Below are 27,300 nucleotides of genomic sequence, written 5' to 3' on the forward strand. Positions count from 1 at the left end.
AACACACTAATACATGGGGGCGAGCAATTTGTCCATAAAGAGGAAGAGACCTCCACTTGAATAGTAGCAGCTTTGCAAAAAGTGCCGGCAAAAAGAAACATTGGCTGAAGGAAGGTCCTAATAGGGTGTTGTCCATTCTCATAGATAAAACCAAAGAACATAGGAGGAAACACTTTTGTAGTACATTTTTGGTTGGTAGGAGCCAAGGCCCTTCCCTTTGCAAGAGGTAGGGGCATGTGCATCCTTTACTTCACAGTATTAGAAACCAACTAAAAAAAAGGAGCCCATTTGCTCTGAAATTGGCCAAATTACTTTCACAAGATCCTGGCTTTCTAAAAGGGGTATGAATTTGGCCTTAGGGGCTTGCTATTCACTTCCAATTTACTAAAAACCATCAATTTACAGTCCAATTCCACTGGGGTATGGAGGGAAAGGCCGTGTTCGGACCATCACAAGTTGAAAAAAGTGTTAAGTAGCGGAGCTGGAAGAGAAACTTCTAGAGGACATAAAAGTTAAACTGTGCAGGTATGTTATGGGAGGTATTATGCCCCCCTACTTTTTCCTCAAGCCTAGAGTCCAATCCTCCTGAATGTAGCAGTATAAATAGTTTAATATCAAGTGCTGTTTCCCCTTAACTTGAAAAACTTCAGTCAAGAGGATTTTTTCATTAATATAGGTGTATAGTGAATGAGTCTAGCAACACAGAAGTAAGTCAAAAAGACAATCTATACATTTTAAAACAACCTGTAACCAGTAGAACATTAAAAAGTGAGATTTTTGCTGGACTGCTCACTTCCCTAATCGACTTCTTGGGACATGCTATGTATTGAACGAAGGAGCCAGGCCCAACCCCTGAAAAACAGCCCCACTCCTTAACCCCGCTAGCGGTAAACCCGAGCGTGACTCGGGGTAGGAATTTTCTGCTATTATCGGTATCCCCAAGTCACGCTCGGGGTGAATGGCAGAGCTATGCAGACAGCGCAGCGGAGAGTCTCTTATCCTGGCGATCCAGCGATGAGCTCTCATTGCTGTGACCGCCAGCCGAGATCTCCGCCGCTCGTCTGTCGGTAGGAGGACTTCCTAGTTCCGTTCCCTGCAGCAGCAATGCTGCATGGGAGCGGAACTAGGGAGGGAAATTAAAAAAAAAAAAAAAAACGTTGCACAAAACACATTTTATATTATATATTATCTATCTATATCCACACACACACACATATATATATAAAATTATATTATTGATTAGATTATAATTCATACACACACACATTATATATATAACGCATGAATTATAATCTAATCAATAATATAATTGATTTGATTATAATTCACACGTTTGTGTTTCAAATTTATCACATCTGGGATGTCTACTAGAGTCTTGTTTTGGTCAGGTTTAAGTCAGTAATTACTAAGAATTGTAGGCCTATAATACACAACGCCAAATTTTCATGGAAAGAATTGTACCGCTTTTGGTACAGAATTCCTGACAGAATCATACCGCCAGGGAGGTTAATCCCCCTCCACCAAATCTGTTGGATCAGTGCACAAAGCAAGGTCCATAAAGACATGGATGAGCGAGTTTGGGGTGGAGAAACTTGACTGGCATGCACAGAGTCCTGAGCGCAACCTGATAGATGAAGGCCTGGCTTGCAGTGTCCACAATTCATCCCAAAGGTGTTATAACATCAGTGCCCTCACAAACGTGCTTCAGGAAGAACGGTCAAACATTCTCATTCTTATCTCTTCCTTGTGGACAGCCTTTCCATAAGAGTTGAAGCTGTTAACTGCAAAGACTGGGCCAACTTAATATTGAACCCTACAGACTAAGACTGGGATGCCATTAAAGTTTGTGTGTGTGTGTAAAGGCAGGCATCCCAACAGTTGACAATAGTGTATGGTAATCTGACAGCCGATTCTCTGCTGCTCAGTGCACTGCAATGTTATTCACTGCTTAATCAGCATTTGTTCCCTCTTCAGGAATCCAACTGGTTACTCCAGGAAAGTTGGTTGTCAAGGGGCAACTTACACCCAATTCAAGATTTCATTCATCGCACAAAACTAGGGAAATTTACTGCAGTCCGGAACCATCTAAGAACATTAGGTCTCCACTATAAACATTGGACACATTACCAGCTGGTTTGATTCACACTTCTAAAACATCTGAAAAGATCTTAAAAGTTTATTGGTTTTCTGGAGCTTGTTTACAATTCCACAAACCATGTCATTGCAAATTATAATGTAGAAGTATGAAAAATGAATTAAAAGTTTCACATTTCCAAGTACTTCCTTCACAAGTTTATTATGAAAAAATCCACAGCTGCATTTGAAATGCAACATAACAGAAAATTTTCTGGTCAAAACTAACATTAAACAATGAATAAGGATTGAAAAAACTGGAAGAAAAAAAAAAAAAAACAGAGTATGGGTGAGAATTTAAATTAAGATGGTATTCCCTGAAAATAAACATTTCTGTAGTCACAAAAAAGGCAATGTAGGCCTTAGTACTTATTCTCGGAAAGGTCATTAAAATCCCTCAACACCAACTGTAGAGGCTACAGGCCTCCAATCAGGATAAAGGGTTTCCCCAGACCATTTCTATCCTCATCTACAATCATGCCGAGTAAAGCTAAATTACTAAATGGAAAGTTAAATTGTATTCAAGGTGTTAATGTATACATCGCAAGTTGTATTTTTTGCAGTCTCTGAGAAAGCAAAATTACAAGTAGTGCTATGCCAGGAAACTGGGAATTTCTCATTTTGACAAGGTAATTTCAGCATGCAATGAACAAAGTCTTTTCTAATATGGTCAGGGGCTGCTGAGACGAGAGGCTTTGCTTTAGTATATGGCACATCTTTTGGTCCATCTGAGAACAATACGTGTGACAAATGATCTCTCCTGACTGAAAGTTCAGATTCTCTTCTCGGCTCCTAGGTCAATATCCTGCTTGTGGCAATAACTGTACAAGTGTGAAATCCTCTTTAGAGAAAATAGTCTGGGGTGCGACGGGTAACATGTGGTTCTCCTCTGCGTGGTGCCGGATCAAACTGCAAACTAAAAATTTACACACGTTAGTACAGTTACAATGTGTTTCAATAGAAATAGGGGTGGAAAAAAACTACCCCCATCACTACCTCGATTTATAACCAATTCTATTTTGTGCATTTAGAAATGCATCCAGCTATTTTTTAGACCAGTCCGATTAGAGAAAATAAACACAAAATCATCAATATATAATCCTAAACCCACAGTTGATCCAGAAGAAACTCAATTCTAATTATTCCTTTCTGCTCCCCTGGGAGACAACAGATATACCCTAGAACTACCACTCCCGATGTCATTACCTATAAATGTTGGTATCCAATTATATTGTGTATTGAGGAATACATACCGATTTTTTTTTTTTAGCCATCTACTAAGCTGACCAGAACCAGATCATGAGGCAGTCTATTGCACATTTTTAAAGCTTACTGTGATGCTGCCTTTTCTTTTGTGAAGGTAATATCTTTCTCCAGATGAAAAGAGTGCCCTTGTCCTCTGGCCTGAAAGTGAATAACTACATCAGGGGTAGGCAACATTTGGGATGTTGAGATCCGAGCATGAAAGATCACCTGTTTTTTTTTTTTTTTTAAGAAACCATCAAGGTCGAACTAAAATAAGCCAAACTTTGAAAAAACAAAATGTTAACTTGGTCCACCCTAAAAGGTTTTTTTTTTTTTTACATTCAACGGTTAAGAATCGGAGTGTTCTGGTAGATTATAGACTTAATAGCATGCAATGCCAAGCTGCAGTTTCTAAAGCTAGCACAAAAAACTTGCATTATTAGGGAATAGACGCCAAAGATATTTTGTGCCTACACAAAGGAAAACCTCAATTGGATTACACAGTTAAAGAAGAGTTCCGGCCACAAAATCGACAGTCGATTTTGGGCCATCCGCTTGCTATAGCTCACCTGAGAAAGAAATGGGTAGTTAGGATTTTTTTTTTTTTTTTTTACTTACCTTGTAATTGCAGAAAAAAAATACTCACCTTCCTTCCACTTCCTCCCTCGGCCGCACGGCTCGCGCCGTCACTTCCGCTTTGCAGTGATTCCTGGGAGCTGAACGTCATCGCTCCCAGTAATCAATGCGCCTGCACCGGCCCCGCTCGTCACTTCCGGTGCAACGCCTTCTGGGCATGCCCAGAAGCTGTGGAGGAATGCGGCGATGCACCGGAACTGACGAGAGGGGCCGGTGCAGGCGCATTCTGGGAGAAGAGGACACAGAAGAGGACGCAGAAGAGGATCGCGCTGGCTTCAGCTGCCCACAACAGAGATGGCAACGCTGGAGAAGAAATTTTAAAAGTGAGTATTTCTTCTTGCAGGTAAGTGCAAACCAGGACAGATCAGAGGCTATCCATTGTGGAATGTACTAGCCCTGACTGTCCTGGGGGTAGGTTTATTGAAATTTTTTTTTTGTGGCCGGAACTCCGCTTTAAGTTCTGGGCATCAGTTCACAAACAGGATATTTGGGAAAGTGCAGAAAAGGACAACCAAAGTGATAAGCAAGACAAGAGGGGCTCGGATGAAAAAAAAAAAAAAAAAAAAAAATCTATAGCTCTATATAGACACACACAGTATCTCACAAAAGTGAATACAACCCTCACATTTTTGTAAATTTATATCTTTTTATGTGACAACACTGAAGAAATGACACTTTGCTACAATGTAAAGTAGTGAGTGTACAGCTTGTAGAACAGTGTAAATTTGCTGTCTCCTCAAAATAACTCCACACAGCCATTAATGTCTAAACCGCTGACAACAAAAGTGAGTACACCCCCAAGTCAAAATGTCCGAATTGGGCCCATTCAGCGATTTTCCCTCCCCGATGTCATGTGACTCGTTAGTGTTACAAAGTCTCCGGTGTGAATGGGGAGCAGGTGTATTAAATTTGGTGTTCTCTCTTACTGGTCACTGGAAGTTCAATATGGCACCTCATGGCAAAGAACTCTGAGAAAAAGAATTGTTCCTCTACATAAAGATGGCCTAGGCTATAGGAAGATTGCCAAGACCCTGAAACTGAGCTGCAGCACAGTGGCCAAGACCATACAGCGGTTTAATAGAACAGGTTCCACTCAGAACAGACCTTGCCATGGTCGACCAAAAAGGTTGAGTGCCTAGGTCAGGGTCATATCCAGATGTTGTCTTTAGGAAATAGACGCATGAGTGCTGCCAGCATTGCTGCAGAGGTTGTGGGGGGGGGGGGGGGGGGGAGGTCAGCCTGTCAGCGCTCAGACCATACGCCGCACACTGCATCAAATTGGTCTACATGGCTATCGTCCCAGAAGGAAGCCTTTTCTAAAGAGGATGCACAAGAAAGCCCACAGTTTGCTGAAGACAAGCAGACTAAGGACATAGATTACTGGAACCATGTCCTGTGGTCTCATGAGACCAAGATAAACTTATTTGGATCAGATGGTGTCAAGCGTGTGTGGCGGCAACCAGGTGAGGAGTACAAAGACAAGTGTGTGTCTTGCCTACAGTCAAGCATGGCGATGGAAGTGTCATGGTCTGGGGCTGCATGAGTGCTACTGACACTGGGGAGCTACAGTTCATTGAAGGAACCATGAATGCCAACATGTACTGTGACATACTGAAGCAGAGCATGATCCCTTCACATCGGAGACTGGGCTGCATGGCAGTAGTCCAACAGGACTCCAAACACACCTCCAAGACAACCACTGCCTTGCTAAAGAAGCCAAGGGTAAAGGTGATGGATTGGCCAAGCATGTCTCCAGACCTAAATCCTATTGAGCATCTGTGGGGCATCCTCAAATGCAAGGTGGAGGAGTGCAAGGTCTCCAACATCCACCAGCTCCGTGATGTCATGGAAGCGTGGAAGAGAACTCCAGTGGGAACCTGTGAAGCTCTGGTGAACTCCATGCCCAAGAGGGTTTAGGCAGTGCTGGAAAATAATGGTGGCCACACAAATTGACACTTTGGGCTCAATTTGGATAATTGCACTTAGGGGTGTACTCCCTTTTGTTGCCAGCAGTTTAGACATTAATGGCGGAGTTATTTTGAGGGGACAGCAAATTTACACTGTTATACAAGCTGTACACTCACTACTTTACATTGTAGCAAAGTGTCATTTCTTAAGTGTTACATGAAAAGATAGAATAAAATATTTACAAAAATGTCCAATCGACCGACACAGCCTCATCTACATGAGCCGAGTGGGTTATGCACCTCCCATCAGTAGTCTAGGCAGGAAAATTTGCATGTACACACCTAGGGGCTGTCCCTCCAGGCATACCCCCCCCCCCCAGCACATAAGTTTAGTTTTAAAGCAGTGAAGACAAAACCAACCCCAAACAGGGGCGGGTGCTGCGTCTGTCGACAGACAGAGGAAAAGATTTTATGTAAGATCCAACAAAAATCCCATTTTCTCTATCGTCCATCGACAGACGCAGCCTCATCTCCATGAGCTGAGTGGGACATCCCAAAGCAGTATAGGCATGAGTGGTGGGAAAAACGCAACCAGTGTCGTCAACTCCCAAGAGGCTAAACCTAGCCAACTGGGCAACATAAAGCTCAACCAAACAGCTCATCCAGGTAAAACACCCCCAAGAGAAGAAAAAAAAACAAAAAACATCCCCTTATGAAACAGCAGCCTGCAAAACCTTGCGGCCAAGAGGCATCCAAAGATGCCAACAAATCCACCTTGTAAAATAGTCGTCTGTGCACACCTTAGAACAAGTCGCTGCCTTACAAACTTGTACAACAGAGGCCTGATGGCAAAAAGCCCAAGAGGCACTCGGCTCTCTAGTAGAATGCGCCTTCACAGGGGAAAGGAGGAACCTGACCCTTGATTGAATAAGCCTGAACAACCGCCTGCCTGATCCATCTCGAAATGGTCGCAGCAGACGCAGTCAAACCTTTGCGAGGACTGTCTGGAAGGACAGAGTCAGACTTCCTGAAGGACTCCGTAACCGTCAAACCCATATTGCCCAAACCACATCCAGAGAGTGCAAGGCAATCTCCTTGGGATGTATAGGCTTAGGCCATAAGATAGGCAACACGTCTTCATTAAGATGAAAATCGGACACCACCTTAGGGAGAAAAGACAGATTAGGTCGGAGGACCACTTTATCCCTGTGGACCACCAAATAAGGCAGACAGCCAGCGCCGCCAACTCAAGACTCTGCGAGCAGAAGTGATAGCCACTAGGAAGGCAACCTTCTGCGACAGAGCAGAGATCTCTCAATATTCTCAAAAGGAGGCTTTAGAAGAACAGACAAAACCAGATTAAGATCCCACGGCGATAACAAGGATCTCCTCCGAGAGGCCAGATGGTGCACCCCCTGAATGAAAGTGCGACTCAAACTGAGTAGCCAACGGACGTTGAAAGTAAATAGCCAAGGCCAAAACCTGGGCCTTAATAGTACAACCCTTTTTTGTAAACAGGCCATAACCCTAGCTATAGCAAAAAAGCGAGGGTGCAGCTGCAGCAATTCACATCAAGAAATGCATGATTTCTACGTACAATGAAAGATCTTCCTAGAGTTGACTTCCTGGCCTTCAAAAGGGTAGTAATCAAATTTAGAGACCTCTATCCCTCAACACCTTGCTTTCAACGGCCAACAGAAATGTATAGTAACTAAGTAGAACTACTTCACTACTGTAAAGTACCGAAAGGCGGTATCTGTACTTTCCTAGAGTAGAATTTTTTTTCTCCTACTTCCACTTTTACTTCACTACATTTTTTCAATGATTTCAATACTTCTACTCCGATATTTGTTTTTTGTGCTGCATAGTTACTCGTTACAATTATAAAAATTACCACTGCCAGAACAGTAGATGGCAGGTTTCATGAAGCTCAAAACATGTGTATTAGCGCATACGAAAATAAAAGCTACTGTATGTATAAATAAAAGCTGCATTTGAAATAATAAAAAAACAATATGATGTTCAAACTTTTGACTTCTTTCTTTAATAATTACATAACACAGTACTTGTACTTTCAGTAATTGAGTAGCAAAATTTTTTTAAAAACTACTTGCAATACTTAAGTACAAAAAAAATGGATTTTTGTAAAATCTTACCGTAAAATCCTTTTCTCTTAGCTCATCGACAGACGTAGTCCTCGGTGATACACCACCTTCGGGTTATGTTACCTCCGCAGGAGCAGGACTAGACAGGAAATTAAAAAGCTCTGGCCACACCCTAGGGGCAGTCCCAGAGGGTATATCCTCTCTCTCTCTGCCTCAGCAAATCAGTTATGTGAAAAAGCAGTGCTTAGAGAATTTAACCCAACCCAACTCCAAAACAGAGGGGCGGGGACTAAGTCTGTCGATGAGCTAAGAGAAAAGGATTTTACGGTAAGATTTTACAAAAATCCATTTTTCTCTAGCGCTCATCGACAGACGTAGTCCTCGGTGATACACCACCTTCGGGACGTCCCAGAGCAGTATCACAACTGAGGGGTGGGAAAATGGAAATCAAATCCCAATCTAGAAGGCCCAACCGGTGCCAACTAGAAGTTTACAATGCTCATCCTTAATGATGAGACTCAACCAAAATAAGAGAAAACAATTTTTTTTTTTTTTTTCAAACAGAAAAAAACCCTCGAGGTAGACCACCGGTCTCCTCAAATTGCGGCCTGCAAAACCTTGCGGCCAAATGAGGCATCCGCCGATGCCGTCACATCAATTTTATAGAATTTTGTAAAGGTATGTACCGACGACCAGGTGGCCGCCTTACATACCTGGACCACTGACGCCTGATGGCGAAAGGCCCAGGAAGTACTGAGCGCTCGAGTGGAGTGCGCCCTAACAGGGAACGGAGGACTCTGACCCTTAATAGAATAAGCCTGTACCACCGTTTGTCTAATCCATTTGGCAATGGTCGCGGCAGATGCAGGCAAACCCTTTCTGGGGCCATCCGTGATCACAAAAAGTGAATCCGTCTTACGGAATGATTCCGTAGCTTTCAGGTATACCCTGATTGCCCGAACCACATCTAAGGAATGCAACGCATGTTCCCGATGATGCTTGGGCTGAGGACACAAGGAAGGTAGTACAATATCTTCATTCAGATGAAAATCTGAAACCACCTTGGGAAGAAAAGATGGCTTAGGATGAAGTACTACCTTATCCCTATGAATCACTAGGTATGGTGACTGGCATGATAATGCAGCCAGTTCTGACACCCTGCGAGCAGAAGTAATAGCCACCAAGAAGGCCACCTTCTGGGATAGAGTAAGCAAGGGAATCTCCCTGATGTTTTCAAAGGGAGGTTTCTGTAGAACCGACAAAACCAAATTAAGATCCCAGGGCGGTAAGGGCGCGCGGACTGGAGGAGCCAGGTGCCGCACCCCCTGGATGAAATTCCGCACCAAGGATTTGGTAGCTAAAGGCTTCTGAAAGAAGATTGCTAATGCTGAAACTTGACCCTTGATGGTGCTCAAGGCTAGCTTCTGCTCAACCCCTTGTTGCAAAAAGGCCAATATTCGAGTCACCGAATAGGTACGTGGAGGAAATCCTAAAGATTCGCACCACGCAATACAAGTCTTCCATGTGTGATAATAGACTTTGCTGGAAGTCGCTTTCCTTGCTTTAATAAGGGTAGGAATGACTGAAGTAGACAAACCTCTGTCCTTCAGTACTTGGGTCTCAATGGCCAGGCCATTAAAACCAGCGACTGTAAAGCACGAAGGTAAATTGGTCCTTGAGACCACAGACACTCCCTGAGACGAAGTTCCCACGGAACGTCTGCGACTAACATGTCCAAGTCGGCCAGGCCGGCTTGAGGAGGCCAGCCTAGAATTTCTAGGACCACTGGCGCTGATTGGATCTGAACCAGGCGTCCCTAGAGCTATCTGGCCCCGACCATCCGAGAAAGTCTGGTCGTTTTCTGTTCCCACACATTTATCAGATACCTGATAGTTATCAGGAAAGGTGATCTTTTCTGGTTGAACCTCAGGGACCGAAGTCACCCGACTAGAGGCTACTTGGCCTATCTGGTCAACCAGATCCGATTCCTGTGAGGTATCGGGACTAATTTTAGGAAAAGGTAAAGGAAAAGATCTTTTCAGGGAACGGTAACTACCGCTTCCTGTGGTACTTAAATGTTGGAAGGGAAGAATCGCACCGGTAGTAGTGGTTGATGCTCGATCTAATGTCCTGAATACCGGTGAAAACGTCCCCCCACCCTGAAACTGGGTGGGGGCGCACCTTCAGGCTGTGTACTCCTTTGCTTCGGGTTTGGCTGGGTTGGTCCCCTTCTTGAACCCTCCTGGAGGAGTCTTGCCTTTCCCGCTAGTACCAGCCGGGCGCCCTTTATGGGCGGTAAAGAAAGGTCCTCGCTTGTTGCGAGGTCCCTTAGCTTTTGCAGCCTGTGGCAAAAAAGTGCTCTTGCCCCCAGTGGCATCCTTAATGATTTCATCTAGGTTGGCTCCAAATAGACGATTCCCCTGAAAGGGGAGATTGGTCAAGGTCTTTTTGGAACCTAGGTCAGCTGACCAGCATCTTAACCACAGCACACGTCTGAGGATCACTGCTAACTTAGATGCATGCCCTAATAAGGGAGTAGTGTCCAAGGCTGCGTCACAGATAAACCGTAGCCCTTGTATGATCTGTTCCATCAAATCAGATGTCTCCTGGGGAATATCTTTTCCCCTAAGATCTTGGCATACCATTTTCGCCCATTCCGTAAGTGTCTGGGAAACTAGACCAATAACGATTACTGGTCTAAATGCTGACCCTATCAGAGAAAAGATAGTGCGGGACTCTGCTTCTATCTTTCGATCCACCGGATCCTTAAAGGACGAAGTGTCCTCCACTGGAATAACCGTGGCTTTATTCAGCCTGGAAATAGGCGGATCCACGACTGGTGGTACCGTCCATTTCTTAATGATGGATTCCTCAAACGGATAGCGTCTAGCAATACGCTTGGAAATAGTAAAGGTGATTTAGAATGCTCCCATTCTCCTTTAATCTGATTACCAAAACATTTAGGTACAGGAAAAGCCTTCGCCGTCTTGATGGGCTTATTAGTCCCAAAAGGCCTCTCTGTTTCAGTTGCCTCTGCCGGTAAAGCCTCAAGTTTTAAGGTTTCTTGCACTGCCACAACTAGTGCGTCCACCAATGCTTCTTCCTGAATTATAGCAAGAGAAGAAGCGTCCTCCTCACTGTCTGAGGGGGCTTTACCTGGGATAACAGCCCTTGCAGAGGAACCTGCAACTGCCGTGACCATCTCTGAATCTGAGTCAGAGGTGTCAGATGGTATAGGGGTAGGCGGGGGTCGCTTCCTTGACCCCCGTCCCTGACAGGCCGCCTCCACCCGAGCCACCATAGACTCCAAAATTGCTGTAAATGACTCTATACTCTGTGCACCGGCGGGTCCCGAGGCCCCCTCGAGGGAAACAGGTGGGGGAATATGTGTGGCAGGGTCCATAATAACTCCAGTTACTTCCTGGATAATATAATTCAAAAGTAAAGAAAAAAAAAAACTTTTTTTTTTTTTTTCTTTTCTGACCCCCAGCGCCACAAAAAAAGCCCCTTAGTGTTACCTGCTTAGGGATCCCTATCGATCGAGAGAGAGAGAGAGAGAGAGATAGACCCCCAGGCTCACCACTTGATGCTCAGAGTTAAACTGCAACAGCTTACAGCGCTGTCTTGACAAACAGGAAGTCTTTTGGCTGGCTGCCCAGGAAGAAAGGAGGCGGCTCCGCCCCTCTGCACGCCTTCCGGCGCCTCCCCCAAGCTCCACGAGGTGTAGGATCACCTCAAACATGGCCGCCCCCATGCTGGAGACACGAGGCTACGCCAAAATGGCGGCTCGTGCGATCCAGCAAAAAAAAAAAAAATGGCGGCGGCCTAAACTGAATAGCGGTGTGCTGCAGGGCACACAACACTCTCTCTGCATGGGGATATGGCGTGGTTGGCGGTACCGGCCCTGGCGGACCGCGTGGCCGTTCGGGAGGCCTGCTAATAGCTGGAGATCTGATTTGGAAGGCAGTCTACATGTCCGTGGCTTCTGACTGGTAGGTAGCTTATACTTAACCCATAAGATTCCCAGAATGCCACAGATTACATCTTTAAAACATGTATACAATAGATTGTTAGCTCCCAAGCCAAGCCTCCTGGCTTTTGCACACATAAATCACACTCAAAGTAGGAGGATTTGTGACATGTTATAGGATAGAAAGGACTCTTTCTTACCATACAGAGAGGGGCCCGCGTTCACCACAAAACCCGTCAGGGAAAAAGGGGGAACATACTACTCACCATACCGGAACCAGGCGGGCACCAACTCCTGACAGTACCCCTCTCCACCGGGGCGGGAGGGCTGTCGACCGATACGGACGCCGTGACTCATGGTCTTTGGAGTTTCGGCGAGACGTTTAACTCGCGTGGACAGTCCTTTAATGGGACTTTGTCGCGGCCGACCCAGCGCGGAGCTATGGCCTGCACGCGCTCGTAGGCTGAACTGGGGTGACCACCGGATCTCAACATCCAGCCCGTCGCCCAGTTCAGCTTTGTTGCTTGAAGATCTCACAGGAACACTGGAGAAAAAAAGCTGTCTAAAAAAATCCTTTAAGAAAAAATTCTTGCCAGGACCTAAGATCCCAGCAAGGTGTCTAGGTCCTTACTCCTAACTAGACAGAAAATAACTGATTTGCTGAGGCAGAGAGAGAGAGAGGATATACCCTCTGGGACTGCCCCTAGGGTGTGGCCAGAGCTTTTTAATTTCCTGTCTAGTCCTGCTCCTGCGGAGGTAACATAACCCGAAGGTGGTGTATCACCGAGGACTACGTCTGTCGATGAGCGCTAGAGAAATGTTGAATACTTTAGTACTTCTACTCAAGTCACTTTTTGATCAAGCGCTTGTACTTTTACTCAAGTATGGGTTTCGAGTACTTTATACAACTGACAGCCAAGCTGTTAAAGCCAGCGACCGTAAAGCAGGATGGAAGATTGGTCCTTGAGATAGTAGATCTTCCCGCAGAGGAAGACGCCATTTTTACCAGCTCTGCGTACCAAGACCGCCGAGGCCAGTCTGGTGCCACCAGAACGACCGGAAAGCCTTTCATCGGCACCCTGCGAAGAAGCCTCGGCAGGAGAACTAGCGGAGGGAAGGCATATAGCAGGCGATACTGACTCGCAAGGAGCCACCAGAGCATCTGTGGTGGCGGCCAAAGGATCCCGAGACCTGGCTACAAACCTCTGAACTTTCCTGTTGAACCAAGGTGCAAACAGATCCACCTTTGGAGTCCCCCACTGGGCATAAAGGAGATGAAACACCTCCGGATGCAGGGACCACTCCCCCTGATCCGACACCTGACGACTCAGGTAATCCGCACGCCAATTCTCCACACCCGGGATGTGGACTGCGGAGAGAGCAGGAACAGTGTGTTCCGCCCACACCAGAATCCCAGAATCACAGCCACTGCTTTACCCGCCAGGGTATTTCTGGTGCCCATTTGATGATTGATGTAAGCCATGGCCGTGGCATTGTCCGACTAGACCTGAACGGGAGAGCCATGTAACCGACTCATCCAGTGAAGCAGGCAGAGCTTGATCGCCCTCAGCGCCAGAATATTGATTGACAAGGAAGACTGTTCCATCATCCAAGTCCCCTGGGCACAGAGCTTTACCAGCACTCTATCCTGTGGTGACCACCGTCCAAAACACCGGCAGGAAGGACTTGCCCTGGCACAGGACAGGCGACTGGAGGCACCAAGAAAGACTTTTTGTGAAATGGCTCAACCGAATCTTCTGGTCCAATGACCGAGGATCTCTGTTCCATTTCGACAGAATCTTTCTGCAACTGTATGAGCCTGAGCAAACAGAACCGCTTCGAAGGTTGAGACCATCAGACCCAGGGCCCTCATGCAAGCCTGCAAGGAGGACTTATCGACCCATCAGCAACCGGACTGCCCTTTGCAACTTCTGAAGCTTGTCAAAGGGGAGGAAGACCCTCGCCAGAGCAGAGTCGAGGATCAGCCCCAGATAAGTGATCCGCAAGGACGCTGTCAGAGCAGATTTGATGACATCGATCATCCACCAGAATTCTAAAAGGGTCTGAATGGCGATAGAAACCTTGTCCAGCAGATCCGAATGGGAGACTGCACGCAACAGGAGATCGTCCAGATACCCCAAAATAGAGACACTAACGATGTAACAAGGCCGCCACGGGGCCAGGACCTTGGTAAAAACTCAGAGCCGAGGCAAGACCAAAGGGTAATGCCACAAACTGAAAGTGCTTCTCTGCCACCGCTAAGCGAGGAAATCGCTGATGTCCCTCGAATATGGGGACTTGGAGATGCGGATCTTTGAAATTGATGGAAGCCAGAAAATTCCCGATTCCAAGATGCCACCACCAACAGAATGGACTCCATTCAAAACCTCTGCACCCGCACAAGGCGGTTCAGAGCCTTGTGGTCCAGGATTGGATGCACCTTGCCCTTTCTGGGCACAGTGAACAGGTCTGAATAGAAACCTTGAGAGCATTCCTGTGGAGGAACCGGCACAATCACCCCTTGAGCCAGGAGATCTCGCACAGCCTCCCACAGATCATTCAAACACACTGGAGACGGGTGAAGGTTCGACTGAAAGAAGCTGTCCCCTAGCAGGGACCAGAATTCGACCTTGTACCCGGAGCAAATCAGTTTGCAAAGCCAATCGCCCCGAATTAAGGAAGTCCAGGGTTCCTGAAAGAAGCGCAGACGTCCTCCCACCAGATACAAGTGAGGGCGCTGCACCAGACTGGCTGGCCTTGGGCTTGCCCCAGGGCTTCTTAGCTCCTACAGTACTGAACGGCTTACCTTTTTCTTGCGCCCCAAAAAAAAAAAAAAAATGTTTGAGGTTAAAAGGAGGGACCTCGATTAGTACAGGGAGTCTTACCCTTGGAATATCGAGGAAGAAGTGTACTTTTCCTGCCAGTCAGGCCCTTGATTAACTCGTCCAATGAGTCCCCAAACAACCGGTCTCCCAGAAAAAGGGAGATCAGCTTAGGCTCTTAGAAGCTTGGTCAGCCGACCAGTTCTTTAACCAAACCATGAGTCTTTAAACAATGCCCACGGCCAAGACCCTGGCCACCAAGGGAGCCGCATCCATAGACGCACCACACAGGAACACCAGAGCCTGGATCACCTGGTCCAACAGTTTCAGCTGTTCCGGAGGAACAGTCTCGGGGTCCAAGGACTCCCGCAAACCCCTAATCCATTCCGTCACCATCTGACACAAAAGCCGGTTTCAAAATGGAACCCGACAGCACATTAAGATGGTGGGAAAGGGATTCCACCTGCCTGTCCACTGGATCCGTAAAAACTGGGGAATCCTCCACAGGCACAAGGGTAGATTTGTTCAATCTGGAAACAGGATGGTCCACTTTAGGTGGCACCGTCCAATGGTTGGAGACCTTTTCAGCAACAGGGTACCGGCGTTTAAAGCGTTTAGGCACCACTAACACATGCTTAACGCGCCGCCATCGGTCATTCACTGAAAGAAAACCCGGTCAGCCTTTGGAGAGAGCAAAAAGCCACCAGCGTCCCTGCCGGCCTGGGCTCAGCCAATTTGAAAGTATCCCGCACTGAAAAAAAAAAAAAAAAAAAAAAAAAAAAAAAACAGGGCTTCCACTAAGGCGCCTTCGCGCGCTGCAGCTGAAGACAGGTCCTTTACCATCTGACTGAGGACAGCGATCCCTCAGGTAAGGGGGTGTCCGGGGCGACCATATCAGCCTCTGAATCAGAGGACACCTCCATAGAAGAAGGCAGCGGCCATTTTCGGCTATCAACCTTTTTCATGACCAAATTCAACTTTAGTCGCCAGGCTTTCCAGGGCTGCTGAAATCGCCGCCAGTGACTGCGGTCCGGATGAGAGTCGCAGAGTGGGTCTGAGGGTGATTGCACAGTTTGGGACTCCATATTGCATTTAAAAAAAAAAAAAAAGGTTTACTGTTGCTTGAAGAGCGCTGATCGCGGTATCCACCACCGATCGCCACGGTCTGAAGGGAACCCCATTAACTCCCTCCCATCCGCGCTACAGCCTATATACGGCTGCAGCGCGGACTTGAATTTTCGGGAGGCCGTTTTTAAACGGCCTCCCAGAAAGACTCTCCCCGCGCGCTCTCGCGAGCGCGCATCGGGGAGAATCTGTGTCGGCCGTGTCCCTTGGACACGGCCGATCACAGCGGCCATTCACCACGTGATCAAGCCATCCAATGAGATGATCTCATATGTAAACATATGAGATCATCTCTCATCGCCGGCGCTCCTTCCTCACACAGACACTGCAGTGTGAGGAAGGAGGGGGAGCCGACAGCCGCCGGGGACACAGCAGTGTAATCAGGGCACTGATCACCAGTGCCCTGATTGTTAAAGATAAAAAACACACAAATTGCCCCCCCATCAGTGCCCACAATCAGTGCCCCCATCAATGCCTGCTCATCTAGGCACTGATGAGCACTGACTGGCAGCACTATGGGCACTGATGGTGCTGCCCATTAGTGCTCATCAGTGCCACCTGTCAGTGTCCATCAGTGCCATCCGCCAGTGCCCATCAGTGCCGCCTATCAGTGCGGCATATTAGTACCTCCTCATCAGTGCCCATAAGTGCCACCTCATCAGCGCACATCAGTGAGGGAGAAAAAACGGAATTTTTGTAAAATCTTACCTGTAAAATTCCTTTCTCTGAGTCCTCTGACAGTCGCCGCCTCTTCATATTCGTCACATATGGGGTATTAGACTTTGCTCCGAAGGAGTAGCTAGGCAACAGAATATGTTAACAATAAAGCTTTAACATATCCCACCCTCAAGGGGTGGTCCCCTCAGTCAATACCCTCCTACTTCCTGCAACCATATCTCAGTTTTAGTGGAATAGCAGTAGAGTATACATTCAAACCCCAAAAGAGGGGCGGGGGCGGCGACTGTCGGAGGACTCAGAGAAAGGAATTTTACAGGTAAGATTTTACAAAAATTCCGTTTTCTCTTACGTCCTCCGACAGTCGCCGCCTCTTCATATTCGTCACATATGGGGACGTCCCAAAGCAGTGCAAACATGAGGGGTGGGAAACGCATCCGCGCCGAAAGGCAACGCAGTCTCCACATCAAAGAAAGGAACCTTACCAAAGGAAGGAAACCAGCTGGGCAACAGCAAAAATAAGTGCTCAACAGGAGCAACAACCCAGGAAAAGACAAAAAACCCAGGGGATACAAAAAACTATCCCAACAGCCAGGAGTCCCCACAAGGGACCCTAGGGAACAGCCGCACTAAGAACCTTGTGGCCAAAGGAAGCATCCGCCGGTGCCTGAACATCTACTTTGTAGAATTTTGTGAAAGTGTGCACGGTCGACCAAGTCGCCGCCTTACACACCTGGGCTACAGAAGCCCCATGACGGCAGGCCCAAGACGTACTCAGAGATCTAGTAGAGTGCGCCTTCACAGGCACAGGGGGAACCTTCCCCTGCAAGGCATAGGCCTGTTCAATGGTCTGCCTGATCCATTTGGCGATGGTAGAGGCCGAAGCCGCCATGCCCTTCCGAGGACCCTCTGGAAGAACAAACAAGGAGTCCGTCTTACGAAAAGACTCAGTCGATTTAAGGTAAACCCTTATCGCCCGAACAACATCCAGAGAGTGCAATCTCACCTCCTTCGGATGTTTAGGCTTCGTGCACAACGAAGGCAAAACAATATCCTCGTTAAGATGGAATTCCGAAACTCGTTTCGGCAGAAAAGAAGGATTAGGTCGCAAGACCACCTTATCCAAATGAACAACCAGGTACGGAGACTTGCAGGACAAAGCCGCCAGTTCCGACACTCTGCGAGCCGAAGTGATCGCCACCAAAAAGGCGACCTTTTTGGACAACATAGACAACGAGATCTCCCTGATCTGTTCAAAAGGAGCACGTTGTAACACATATAGAACGAGATTCAAGTCCCAAGGGGGCAAAGGATCCCTCCTAGGAGGAACCAGATGCCGCACACCCTGAATAAAGGTGCCAACCAAGGAGTTGGAAGCCACGGGACGTTGAAACAGAACGGCCAGCGCAGACACCTGACCCTTTATCGTAGCCAGCGCCAAACGCTGATCGACACCCGTCTGAAGGAAAGACAGCACACGGGAAACCGAGTACGTGCGGGGTGAAAACCCCCTGGACTCACACCAGGCAAAATATGCCTTCCAAGTACGGTAATAAACCTTCCCCGAGGAAGACTTCCTCGCGTTGATCAAAGTATGAACGACCTCTGGAGAGAGACCCTTCTCCTTCAGGACCTCGGTCTCAACAGCCAGGCCGTCAAAGCCAGCGACTGTAAAGCAGGATGGTAAAATCGGTCCTTGAGACAGTAGATCGTCTCGAAGAGGCAGACGCCAAGGGGCGTCGACCGCCAGATTCACGAGGTCTGCGTACCAGGACCGGCGAGGCCAGTCCGGTGCCACAAGAATCACCGTGCTGCGTTCCGAGTGTAACCTGCGAAGGAACCTGGACAGCAACTGAATCGGTGGAAACGCGTACATCAGCCTGTACTGATGCCACGGGGCCACTAACGCGTCCGACGCGTCTGCCCGAGGGTCGCGCGTCCTTGCCACGAACCTCTTCACCTTGCAGTTGAGGCGAGACGCGAACAGGTCCACATCTGGAAGACCCCACTTCGCGCACAACATCTGGAAGACAGTCGGGTGGAGAGACCATTCCCCCTGATCCAGGGTCTGGCGACTCAGATAGTCCGCCTGCCAGTTCTCCACTCCCGGAATGTGAACCGCCGTTATCGCCGGGACATGAGTCTCGGCCCAAGATAGAATGTCGGCCACTTCTCGAGCCGCTCGGGCACTCCTGGTGCCCCCTTGGTGGTTGATGTAGGCCACCGCCGTGGCATTGTCCGTCTGCACCCGAACCGGGCAGCCCTGCAGCCGGTCCGTCCAGCGATGAAGACAGAGCCTTATCGCACGCAATTCCAGAATGTTGATCGGGAGGGAAGACTCCCCCTCCGACCAGGTCCCCTGGGCGGACAGAACGCCCAGAACACCACCCCAGCCCGACAGGCTGGCATCCGTGGTGATTACCGTCCACGAGATCGGACGAAACGACTTGCCCCCGGACACCAACGGGGACTGGAGCCACCACAGAAGGTTTTCCCTGGTGCGATGACTCAACGAGATCTGAAGATCCAGAGATTGAGGTCGCCCGTCCCACCTGGACAGGATCTCCGCTTGGAGACCCCGCGTGTGAAACTGCGCGAAAGGAATCGCCTCGAAGGCCGAGACCATCAATCCCAGACATCTCATACACGTCCGCAGAGACGATTGTGGAACGTCCCTGAGGGACCTGACTTCCTCCTGAAGAGTCCTGAGTTTGTCTTCCGGCAGGAAGACCTTCGCCTGCACCGAGTCCAGTATCATTCCCAGATAGGGGAGACGAACCGACGGACTCAGTGTCGACTTTGGGACATTTATCGTCCAACCAAACTCCTGCAGAGTTTGCATTGTGACAGACAGGTCCTCCTCCAGACCCTGTCTGGTCGCAGACCGAACCAGAATGTCGTCCAGATACCCCAGGACAGAAATGCCCTGGGCCCTCAATAATGCCAGAACCGGTGCAAGCACCTTGGTGAAGACCCGCGGAGCCGAGGCGAGACCAAAGGGCAACGCCACGAACTGGTAGTGATCCTCCGCAATGGCAAATCGAAGGTATCTCTGATGACCCTCGAATATGGGGATGTGAAGGTACGCATCCTTCAAATCGATGGAGGCCATGAATTCCCCCGGAACGAGGGCAGCCACCACCGAGCGCAGGGATTCCATGCGGAACTTGCGAACCCGCACAGAGCGGTTCAGAGCCTTCAAGTCCAGAATCGGACGAACCTTGCCCTCCTTCCTGGGCACGGTGAACAGATTGGAATAAAACCCCCGAAATCTGTCCCGATGAGGCACCGGAACCACCACTCCCTGAGCCCTCAGGTCCCGCACCGCCAGGTGTAGATCCCGCAGGCGCTCTGTAGACAGTTGAAGATTTGAGGGAAAAAATCTGCTCTCCGGCCGAGAGAGAAACTCGATCTTGTAACCAGATCGAACGATTTCCAGAACCCATCTGTCCCGCACACGGGCCAACCAGGGCTGAAGAAAACCGAGCAAGCGTCCCCCCACCCCAAAACTGGGTGAGGGCGCCCCTTCAGGCCCAACTGTTATGGGCTGCAGGTCCGGATTGGCCGGACTTCTGTTTCCCAGACCAGGGCTTCTTCTGAGAGCCTTGGCCTTTGAACGGTTTGCCCTTGTAGTGCGGCCGAAAGGCACGAAAGGACCCCTGAGGGGGCCGAAAATTAGCATGCTTCTTCCCAGAAGCCCCCTTAGCCTTGGGGAAATGGGGCAAGAGAGTGCTCTTACCCCCGGTGATCCCCTTAATCAACACATCCAGGGACTCCCCAAAAAGGCGAGACCCATCATAAGGCAGATTGGCTAAGGTCTTACGTGAAGATTGGTCCACCGACCAACATTTCAACCAAACCAGACGGCGAGACAACACCGCCACGCTGTGCACACGTGCAGCCAACGGAATCAGGTCCAGGTCCGCATCACACAGATACATGACACCCTGGTGGATCTGATCCACCATATCCAGGGTCGCCGCCGAGGCCGAATCGGCCACTAGGACGCGCCTAAGCATCTGTGTCCAACTTGCGATCGCCTGGGCCGCCATGAGAGAAGCAAACAGAGCCTTAAGCATAGAACCCGTAACAGAATAAGTATGACGGGCAAGAGACTCCAGTCTCCTATCCGTGGCATCACGGAAAACAGGGGAACCCTCTGCAGGAATCGCAGTGGCTTTGTTCAAAACCGCAATTGCATGATCCACTGGTGGAGGTACACACCACCGTTCATCAGTGGCAGGCGAGAAAGGATAACGCAGCTTGAATTTACTTGGTACCGCAAAAGGTTTGCGCAGATCGCGCCATTGATCCTTAACAGCGCGCTGAAAATCAGCATTGCAGGGAAAAACCTGCGGCGTCCTGCGTTTTCTCTGCGTCCCATAAGCCGCCAAGGCAGCGGGGGGACACACCTCGTCCTGCAAACGTAGCGTCTGCTTAATGGAAGCAATCAACTCATCCATGATTGCAAGCTCTTCAGGCGAGCCAGGGGGAGAATTATCAACCCCCTCAACTTCAGCCTCTACCTCAGACCCCACTAGATCAAGAGAGGAGCGGGACCCCGATAAGGAGGTCCCTGCCAGAACAGCCCCATCACCTTCACCCTCAGAATCAGAGGACAGAGCAACTCTGGGCCGTTTAGTAGATTGAGCAGCCACCAGCATTTGCACCTGGGCAGCAATGCCAGCCACAATAGCGGCCAAATCCCCCCCTGGGGGGGAAACAGCGGTCCCCTGGCTTTCCACCAATACTGTAGGAAACTTGCCCTCCTGAGAATCCATTGCCCCTGTAATGCCAGACAACCAAGGGTTAACTGCCCCCTTTTAGCAAGCGCGGCAAGCGCAGCCCACCGCACCACACTCAGGCACAATGAGACCCCCACAGGGAATATACAAACTGAATACAGGCAATGGATAGCAAGAACAGAAGGATAAAACCTGAGGAGACCCCGCTGCTGCCGCCTCGATCGGTGTTCCTGGAAAGAGGAAGTGATGCTGCCAGGGCGCTCTATGTAAGCCTATGGAGGCTACAAGAAAATGGCCGCCGTGCATGTAAACCATGCGGCCGGAGCGGGCGCCGGTAAAATGGCGTCGTTTGGCGCCGAAAACGCCGCTCCACAGTGCATAAAAACACACACATTACATCCCAATATAAGGATACATGTTAGATCGCCGCAGCGATCGCTGTATATGCCCAAACATGCCAAGAAAAAACATGCCCCACAGCACACAGCTTCTCACACTGCCCAGCCTGACACACAGTGTCATACAGCTCCCCCCCCCCCCCCCTTGCAGCCCACAGCATGCAGCCGAGAGATAGGGAGACAAGCAGTGTGATTAAAGGCAGGTTACACAGTCCCAGACTGAGACCCTCCCAGACAGACAGGTCCCCACATAAATACACTTACCTCACATGGCGTGGGGAACCCGCACAGGTGAACAAGCCGCTGCACATGAGGCAGGGAGAGTCGCAATTCAAGACGCACACAATGGAGGTTAAGAAACCGCACAGCGTCCGGTGAGGTAGCCACCTCACCAATCATCCCTGCACCGAACAGGGATGGGTCGTTCACTGTGCCAGGAGCGTTACCTGGCTGAACGCTCGATGGCAGACTGGGAAGCCACTGACCCACGACCTGCGACCAGGGGGATCAGCCCGAGACCCAGTCCGCATGATCCTCTTCGTCCGAAGAACTAACTAATGCTGACAAAAATAACAGCTAAGTAAAGATAGAGAGAAAACTCAAACAAAATATTAAAAAGAAGAAAGAGTCTGGGACAGAAAGTCCCAGCACAGAGAGAGCCAGCCACTCCTGACAAGCTAGACATTAAAACTGAGATATGGTTGCAGGAAGTAGGAGGGTATTGACTGAGGGGACCACCCCTTGAGGGTGGGATATGTTAAAGCTTTATTGTTAACATACTCTGTTGCCTAGCTACTCCTTCGGCGCAAAGTCTAATACCCCATATGTGACGAATATGAAGAGGCGGCGACTGTCGGAGGACGTAAGAGAAACTTTTTTTTTCAAAATTTTCTGTCTATTTTTTTTTTTTTGTAAAAAATAAAAAACCCAGAGGTGATTACATACCACCAAAAGAAAGCTCTATTTGTGTGAAAAAAATGATAAAAATTTCATATGGGTACAGTGTAGCATGACCGCGCAATTGTCAGTCAACGTGTGCGAGCGCTGAAAGCTGAAAATTGGCCTGGATGGGAAGGGTGTTTAAGTGCACAGTAGGCAAGTGGTTAAACCAAACTTGACAGCAGAAAGTGCAAGGATATGCCCGCAAAAAAAAAAAAGTGACTTTGAAAGTAAAAAATTGTAAAAAGGTCTGAGGGATGCAGCACTCTTGAAAATGTTAAGATATTAGGGCGTGATCCCAAAACCAGCAAGCGTTTTGTTGCAAATAGTAAACAGGGTCGCAGGAAATGGGTTGGAAAAACACACAATTTAACTGGCAAAGATTTAAGAATCAAACGGGAAGCTCCTAGGAGCACATTATCCAGTGCTGTCATATTTCAGACCAGTAACCTACCTGGAGTGCTCACAAGTACAAGGTGTTCAGCACTCAGACATGACCAAGGTAAGGGAGGCTGAAACCCGACCCTCTAAACAAGACACGTTGAAACGTCAAGACTAGGCCAAGAAATGTGTGAAGATTTTTCATGGACTGATGAGATGGGTGACACTTGGCGGACCAGATGGATGGGCCTGTGGCTGGATCAATAATGGGCACAGAGCTCCACTTTGACTTAAACGCCAGCAAGTTGGAGGTGGGGTATTGGTATTGGCTGGAATTCAAGATTAGCTGGTTGGACCTTTTCAGGTTAAGATGAAATCCCAAACATGCCTGTTTTTAGAAGACTTTCTTCAAGCAGTGGTAGAGGAAATAGTGTGCATCCTTCAAGAAGACCATGATAATTATGCAGGACAATGCTCCAACGCATGCATCGAAGTACTCCACTACGTGGCTAGCCAGTAAAGGCCCTAAAGAGGAAAAAATGACTTGGCCCCCTTCCGCACTTGCCCTTAACCCTATTGAGAACTTGTGGGCCCTTCTTAAAGGGACTATTTACAGTGACGGAAAACAGTCCACCTCTCTGAACAGTGTCTGGGAGGCTGTGGTTGCTGCTGCACAAAAAGTGAATAGTCAGATCAAGAAAACAGACAGGCTCTATGAATGGAAGACTGACTTATTGAAAAGGGTGGCTAAATTGGTAAAAAAAAAAATTTTGAAATGTCAAATGTTTTATTTGCATAGAGTTTATTCTTACAGATGAAAACAAGCAAGATGGGAATATTTTTTTTTTTTTTTATTTAGTTGCATAACTGCACACTAATAGTTGCCCAATAATTGTGCACAGATATTCCAAGATCAAAACCTCACTTTAACTTTAAATATTCAGGTTTGAGGTTTATTACCTTTTGGATTGACAGAGCACTGGTTGTTCAATAAGTAAATTAATCCTCAAAAGTACAACTTGCCTAATTGTGCACAGTGTAGTCTGACAGACTAATTCACTAAAAAGCTACCAAGACTAGTAGATAAAAGCAAGACTTGCTTCGGTTACTTTTTGGAAGCATATGGATTTGCTTACAACATTAATGAACTACAGATTTTGCCCCAAAGTGCATTCACTGCATAAATTACACATTTACAATATGATTTTATACTTACAAGGAGTATTTAAGAGTATCATCAAGTTCCATTATTGCAGCTTGATTCCCACATCGGTAACAATAATTTGGAGCGCTAAAGATGGTTACTACATTCCGGTCATGGCACCAGTTATACCCCTATTACACAAAAGGCACCATTTTAAACAGTGGACAATGAAAATCAACAGCTATAACTAGGTTAGTGTTTTGGAAGGGGTTATATTGTCAGGCAACCTTATGGGCCTTATGTAGGCACAGAGGAGATTGAAAGAAAATACAAATTAACCCTCTAGACAAGGAGTAGTTAAGAACGGTTACTCTATTCTTTAAGAACCTGTCACTCAAGGCCTCATGCACACTGGATGCTTTTAACATTGCTGTTAGGGGCATTTGCCATTTTTCTTCCTCTCGCTAAATAGGTGCACTGTAGAGTTAAGGTGCTATTGATACTAACGTAGATACAATATATTAAAGAAGGTGCAAAAATATGAAAAAAAAAAAAAAAAGACAGTCAGGTCCATAAATATTGGGACATCGACACAATTCTAATTTTTGGCTCTATAATGGATTTGATATGAAACAAGATGTGCTTTAACTGCAGGCTTTCAGCTTTGAGGGTATTTACATCCAAATCAGGTGAAAGGTGTAGGAATTATAACAGTTTGTAAATGTGCCTCCCACTTTTTAAGGGACCAAATGTTATGGGACAATTGGCTGCTCAGCTGTTCCATGGCCAGGTGTGTGATTCCCTCATTATCCCATTTACAAGGAGCAGATAAAAAGGTCCAGAATTAATTTTCAAGTGTGCTATTTGCATTTGGAATCTGTTGATGTCAACTCTCAATATGAGATCCAAAGAGCTGTCACTATCAGTGAAGCAAGCCATCAGGCTGAAAAACCAAAACAAACCCATCAGAGAGATAGCAAAAACATTAGGTGTGGCCAAATCAGCTGTTTGGAACATCCTTAACCACTTAAGCCCCAGAGGATTTGGCTGCTCAAAGACCAGGGCCTATTTTGCGATTCGGCACTGCGTGATTTTAACGGACAATTGCGCGGTCGTGCGACGCTGTACCCAAATGAAATGGACGTCCTTTTTTCCCCACAAACAGGGCTGTCTTTTGGTGGTATTTGATCACCTGTGCGATTTTTATTTTTGCGGTATAAACAAAAAAAAAAAAAAAAGAGCGCCAATTTTGAAAAACAATATTTCACTTTTTTTTTATATGAAATTCCAAAAAAAAAAAAAAAAAAAAAAAGTAAAAATCAAAATTTAACATTAGGCCAATTTGTTTTCTGCTACATTTTTGTTTTTTAAAAAAAAAATTTGATTGGTTTGCGCAAAAGTTATTGCGTTTACTAACCACTTTGCCTCCGCTCACATTGAGCGTACTGCGGCAAAGTGGTTCGTTATCGTCCAGCGACGTAGACCTACGTCGCTGGACTCCTCCCCCTGTAGGCGGCGCTCGCGTGCCGCGCTCCCGCTGTTCATTCACAGCGGGAGTCGGGCCAGGGGAGGAGCGGCAGCGATCGCCGCTGCTCTGCCCCGATCGTCGGGGAATCGAGTGAGGAGATCCGCCCGCCTGTATAAACAGAGCGGACGGATCTCCTAAGTGACAGGGACTGACAGATCGGAGTGTTCAGCATAGCTGAACATCCGATCTGTCCTTCTGTCACACAGTCACCTACCCCCCCCCCCCCCCACACGTCAGTAAGCACCAGGCATACATTAACCCCTCCCTCTCCAATAAAATTAACCCCTTCACTGCCAGTGTCATTTTTACAGTAACAGTGCATATGTATAGCACTGATTACTGCAGTAATGTCACTGGTACCCCCAAAAGTGTCAAAAATGTCAGTCAAGGGTCCGATCTGTCCGCCGCAATCCCGAGAAAAAAAAAAAAAAAAAAAAAAAAAAAAAAAAAAAAAAAATCGCAGAACCCCGCTTTACTTGTTTAAAAAAAAAAAACACCAAAAATGACAAATCTTTCCCGTATTTAGTAAACGCAATAACTTTTGCGCAAACCAATCAAAATACGCTTATCGTGATTTTTTTTTTTTACCAAACATAGGTAGCAGAAAACAAATTGGCCAAAAATTTAAAAAAAAAGTGTTTACATTTTTTTGGGGGGAATTTCATATAAAAAAAGTTAAAAATATTGTTATTTTTTCAAAATAAATGCTCTTTTTTTGTTTATAGCACAAAAAGTAAAAGGTGCACTGGTGATCAAATACCACCAAAAGAAAGCTCTGTTTGTGGGAAAAAAAGGACGTAAATTTCGTTTGGGTATGGCGTCGCACGACCGCGCAATTGTCAGTTAAAGTCGCACAGCGCCAAATCGCAAAAAGTGGCCTGGACGTAAGACAGCAAAATCCTCCGGTGGTAAAGTGGCTAAGGGAAAGGTTTATGTAATTTTTATTGTGTTTTTTTAACTAGAAATGGCGGCGATCTAAGATTTTTTTGGGGGGACTGCGACATTGCGGCGGACAGATCGGACCCCTGACTAACATTTGACACTTTTGGGGGTACCAGTGACATTACTACAGTAATCAGTGCTATACATATGCACTGTTACTGTAAAAATGACAATGGCAGGGAAGGGGTTAACTTTATTAGAGATCCAGGGGTTGTGTGTCCGTAGGGGTGTGCTTCTAACTGCCAAGGGGCGTGGCTTTTGATGTAACCACAGGGACATACGATCCTACATCTGCTGCTACACCAGGGAGAATGACCGGCGGCTTTGTTTACATTAGCCGTCTGCCTTTCTCCCTCTCCAGCGGGAGATTGCGAGTGACCGGCGGACATCGGAGCCACCGTGAACGAGCGGGAGGGGCTGACTGCCGCAGTAAATTTACTTGCGGCGGTCGGCAAGCGGTTAAAAAGAAAGAACGCACCGGTGAGCTCAGCAACACCAGAAAACCCGTAAGACCACGGAAAACTGTGGTGGATGACCGAAGAATTCATTCCATGGTGAAGAAAAGACCCTTCACAACAGTTGGCCAGATCAAGAACACTCTCCAG

General features: G+C 47.5%; 1 protein-coding gene across 1 annotated transcript in view; it reads right to left on the bottom strand.

The window, feature by feature from the left end:
- Positions 1 to 2,711: 2,711 nt before the first annotated feature.
- PPP2CA (protein phosphatase 2 catalytic subunit alpha) overlaps positions 2,712 to 27,300 on the bottom strand; it is a 116,151-nt gene continuing 91,562 nt past the window's right edge. The window contains exons 6-7 of the mRNA XM_082254872.1: positions 24,298 to 24,416; positions 2,712 to 3,049 (exon numbers count right to left, since the gene is read on the bottom strand). Of these exons, the coding sequence (XP_082110998.1) occupies positions 2,977 to 3,049; positions 24,298 to 24,416 (192 nt within the window). The 3' untranslated portion in view covers positions 2,712 to 2,976. The remainder of the gene's footprint in view (positions 3,050 to 24,297; positions 24,417 to 27,300) is intronic.

Source organism: Pelophylax lessonae (genome assembly GCF_965119305.1).
Source record: "Pelophylax lessonae genome assembly, chromosome: 4".
Taxonomy (NCBI): domain Eukaryota; kingdom Metazoa; phylum Chordata; class Amphibia; order Anura; family Ranidae; genus Pelophylax; species Pelophylax lessonae.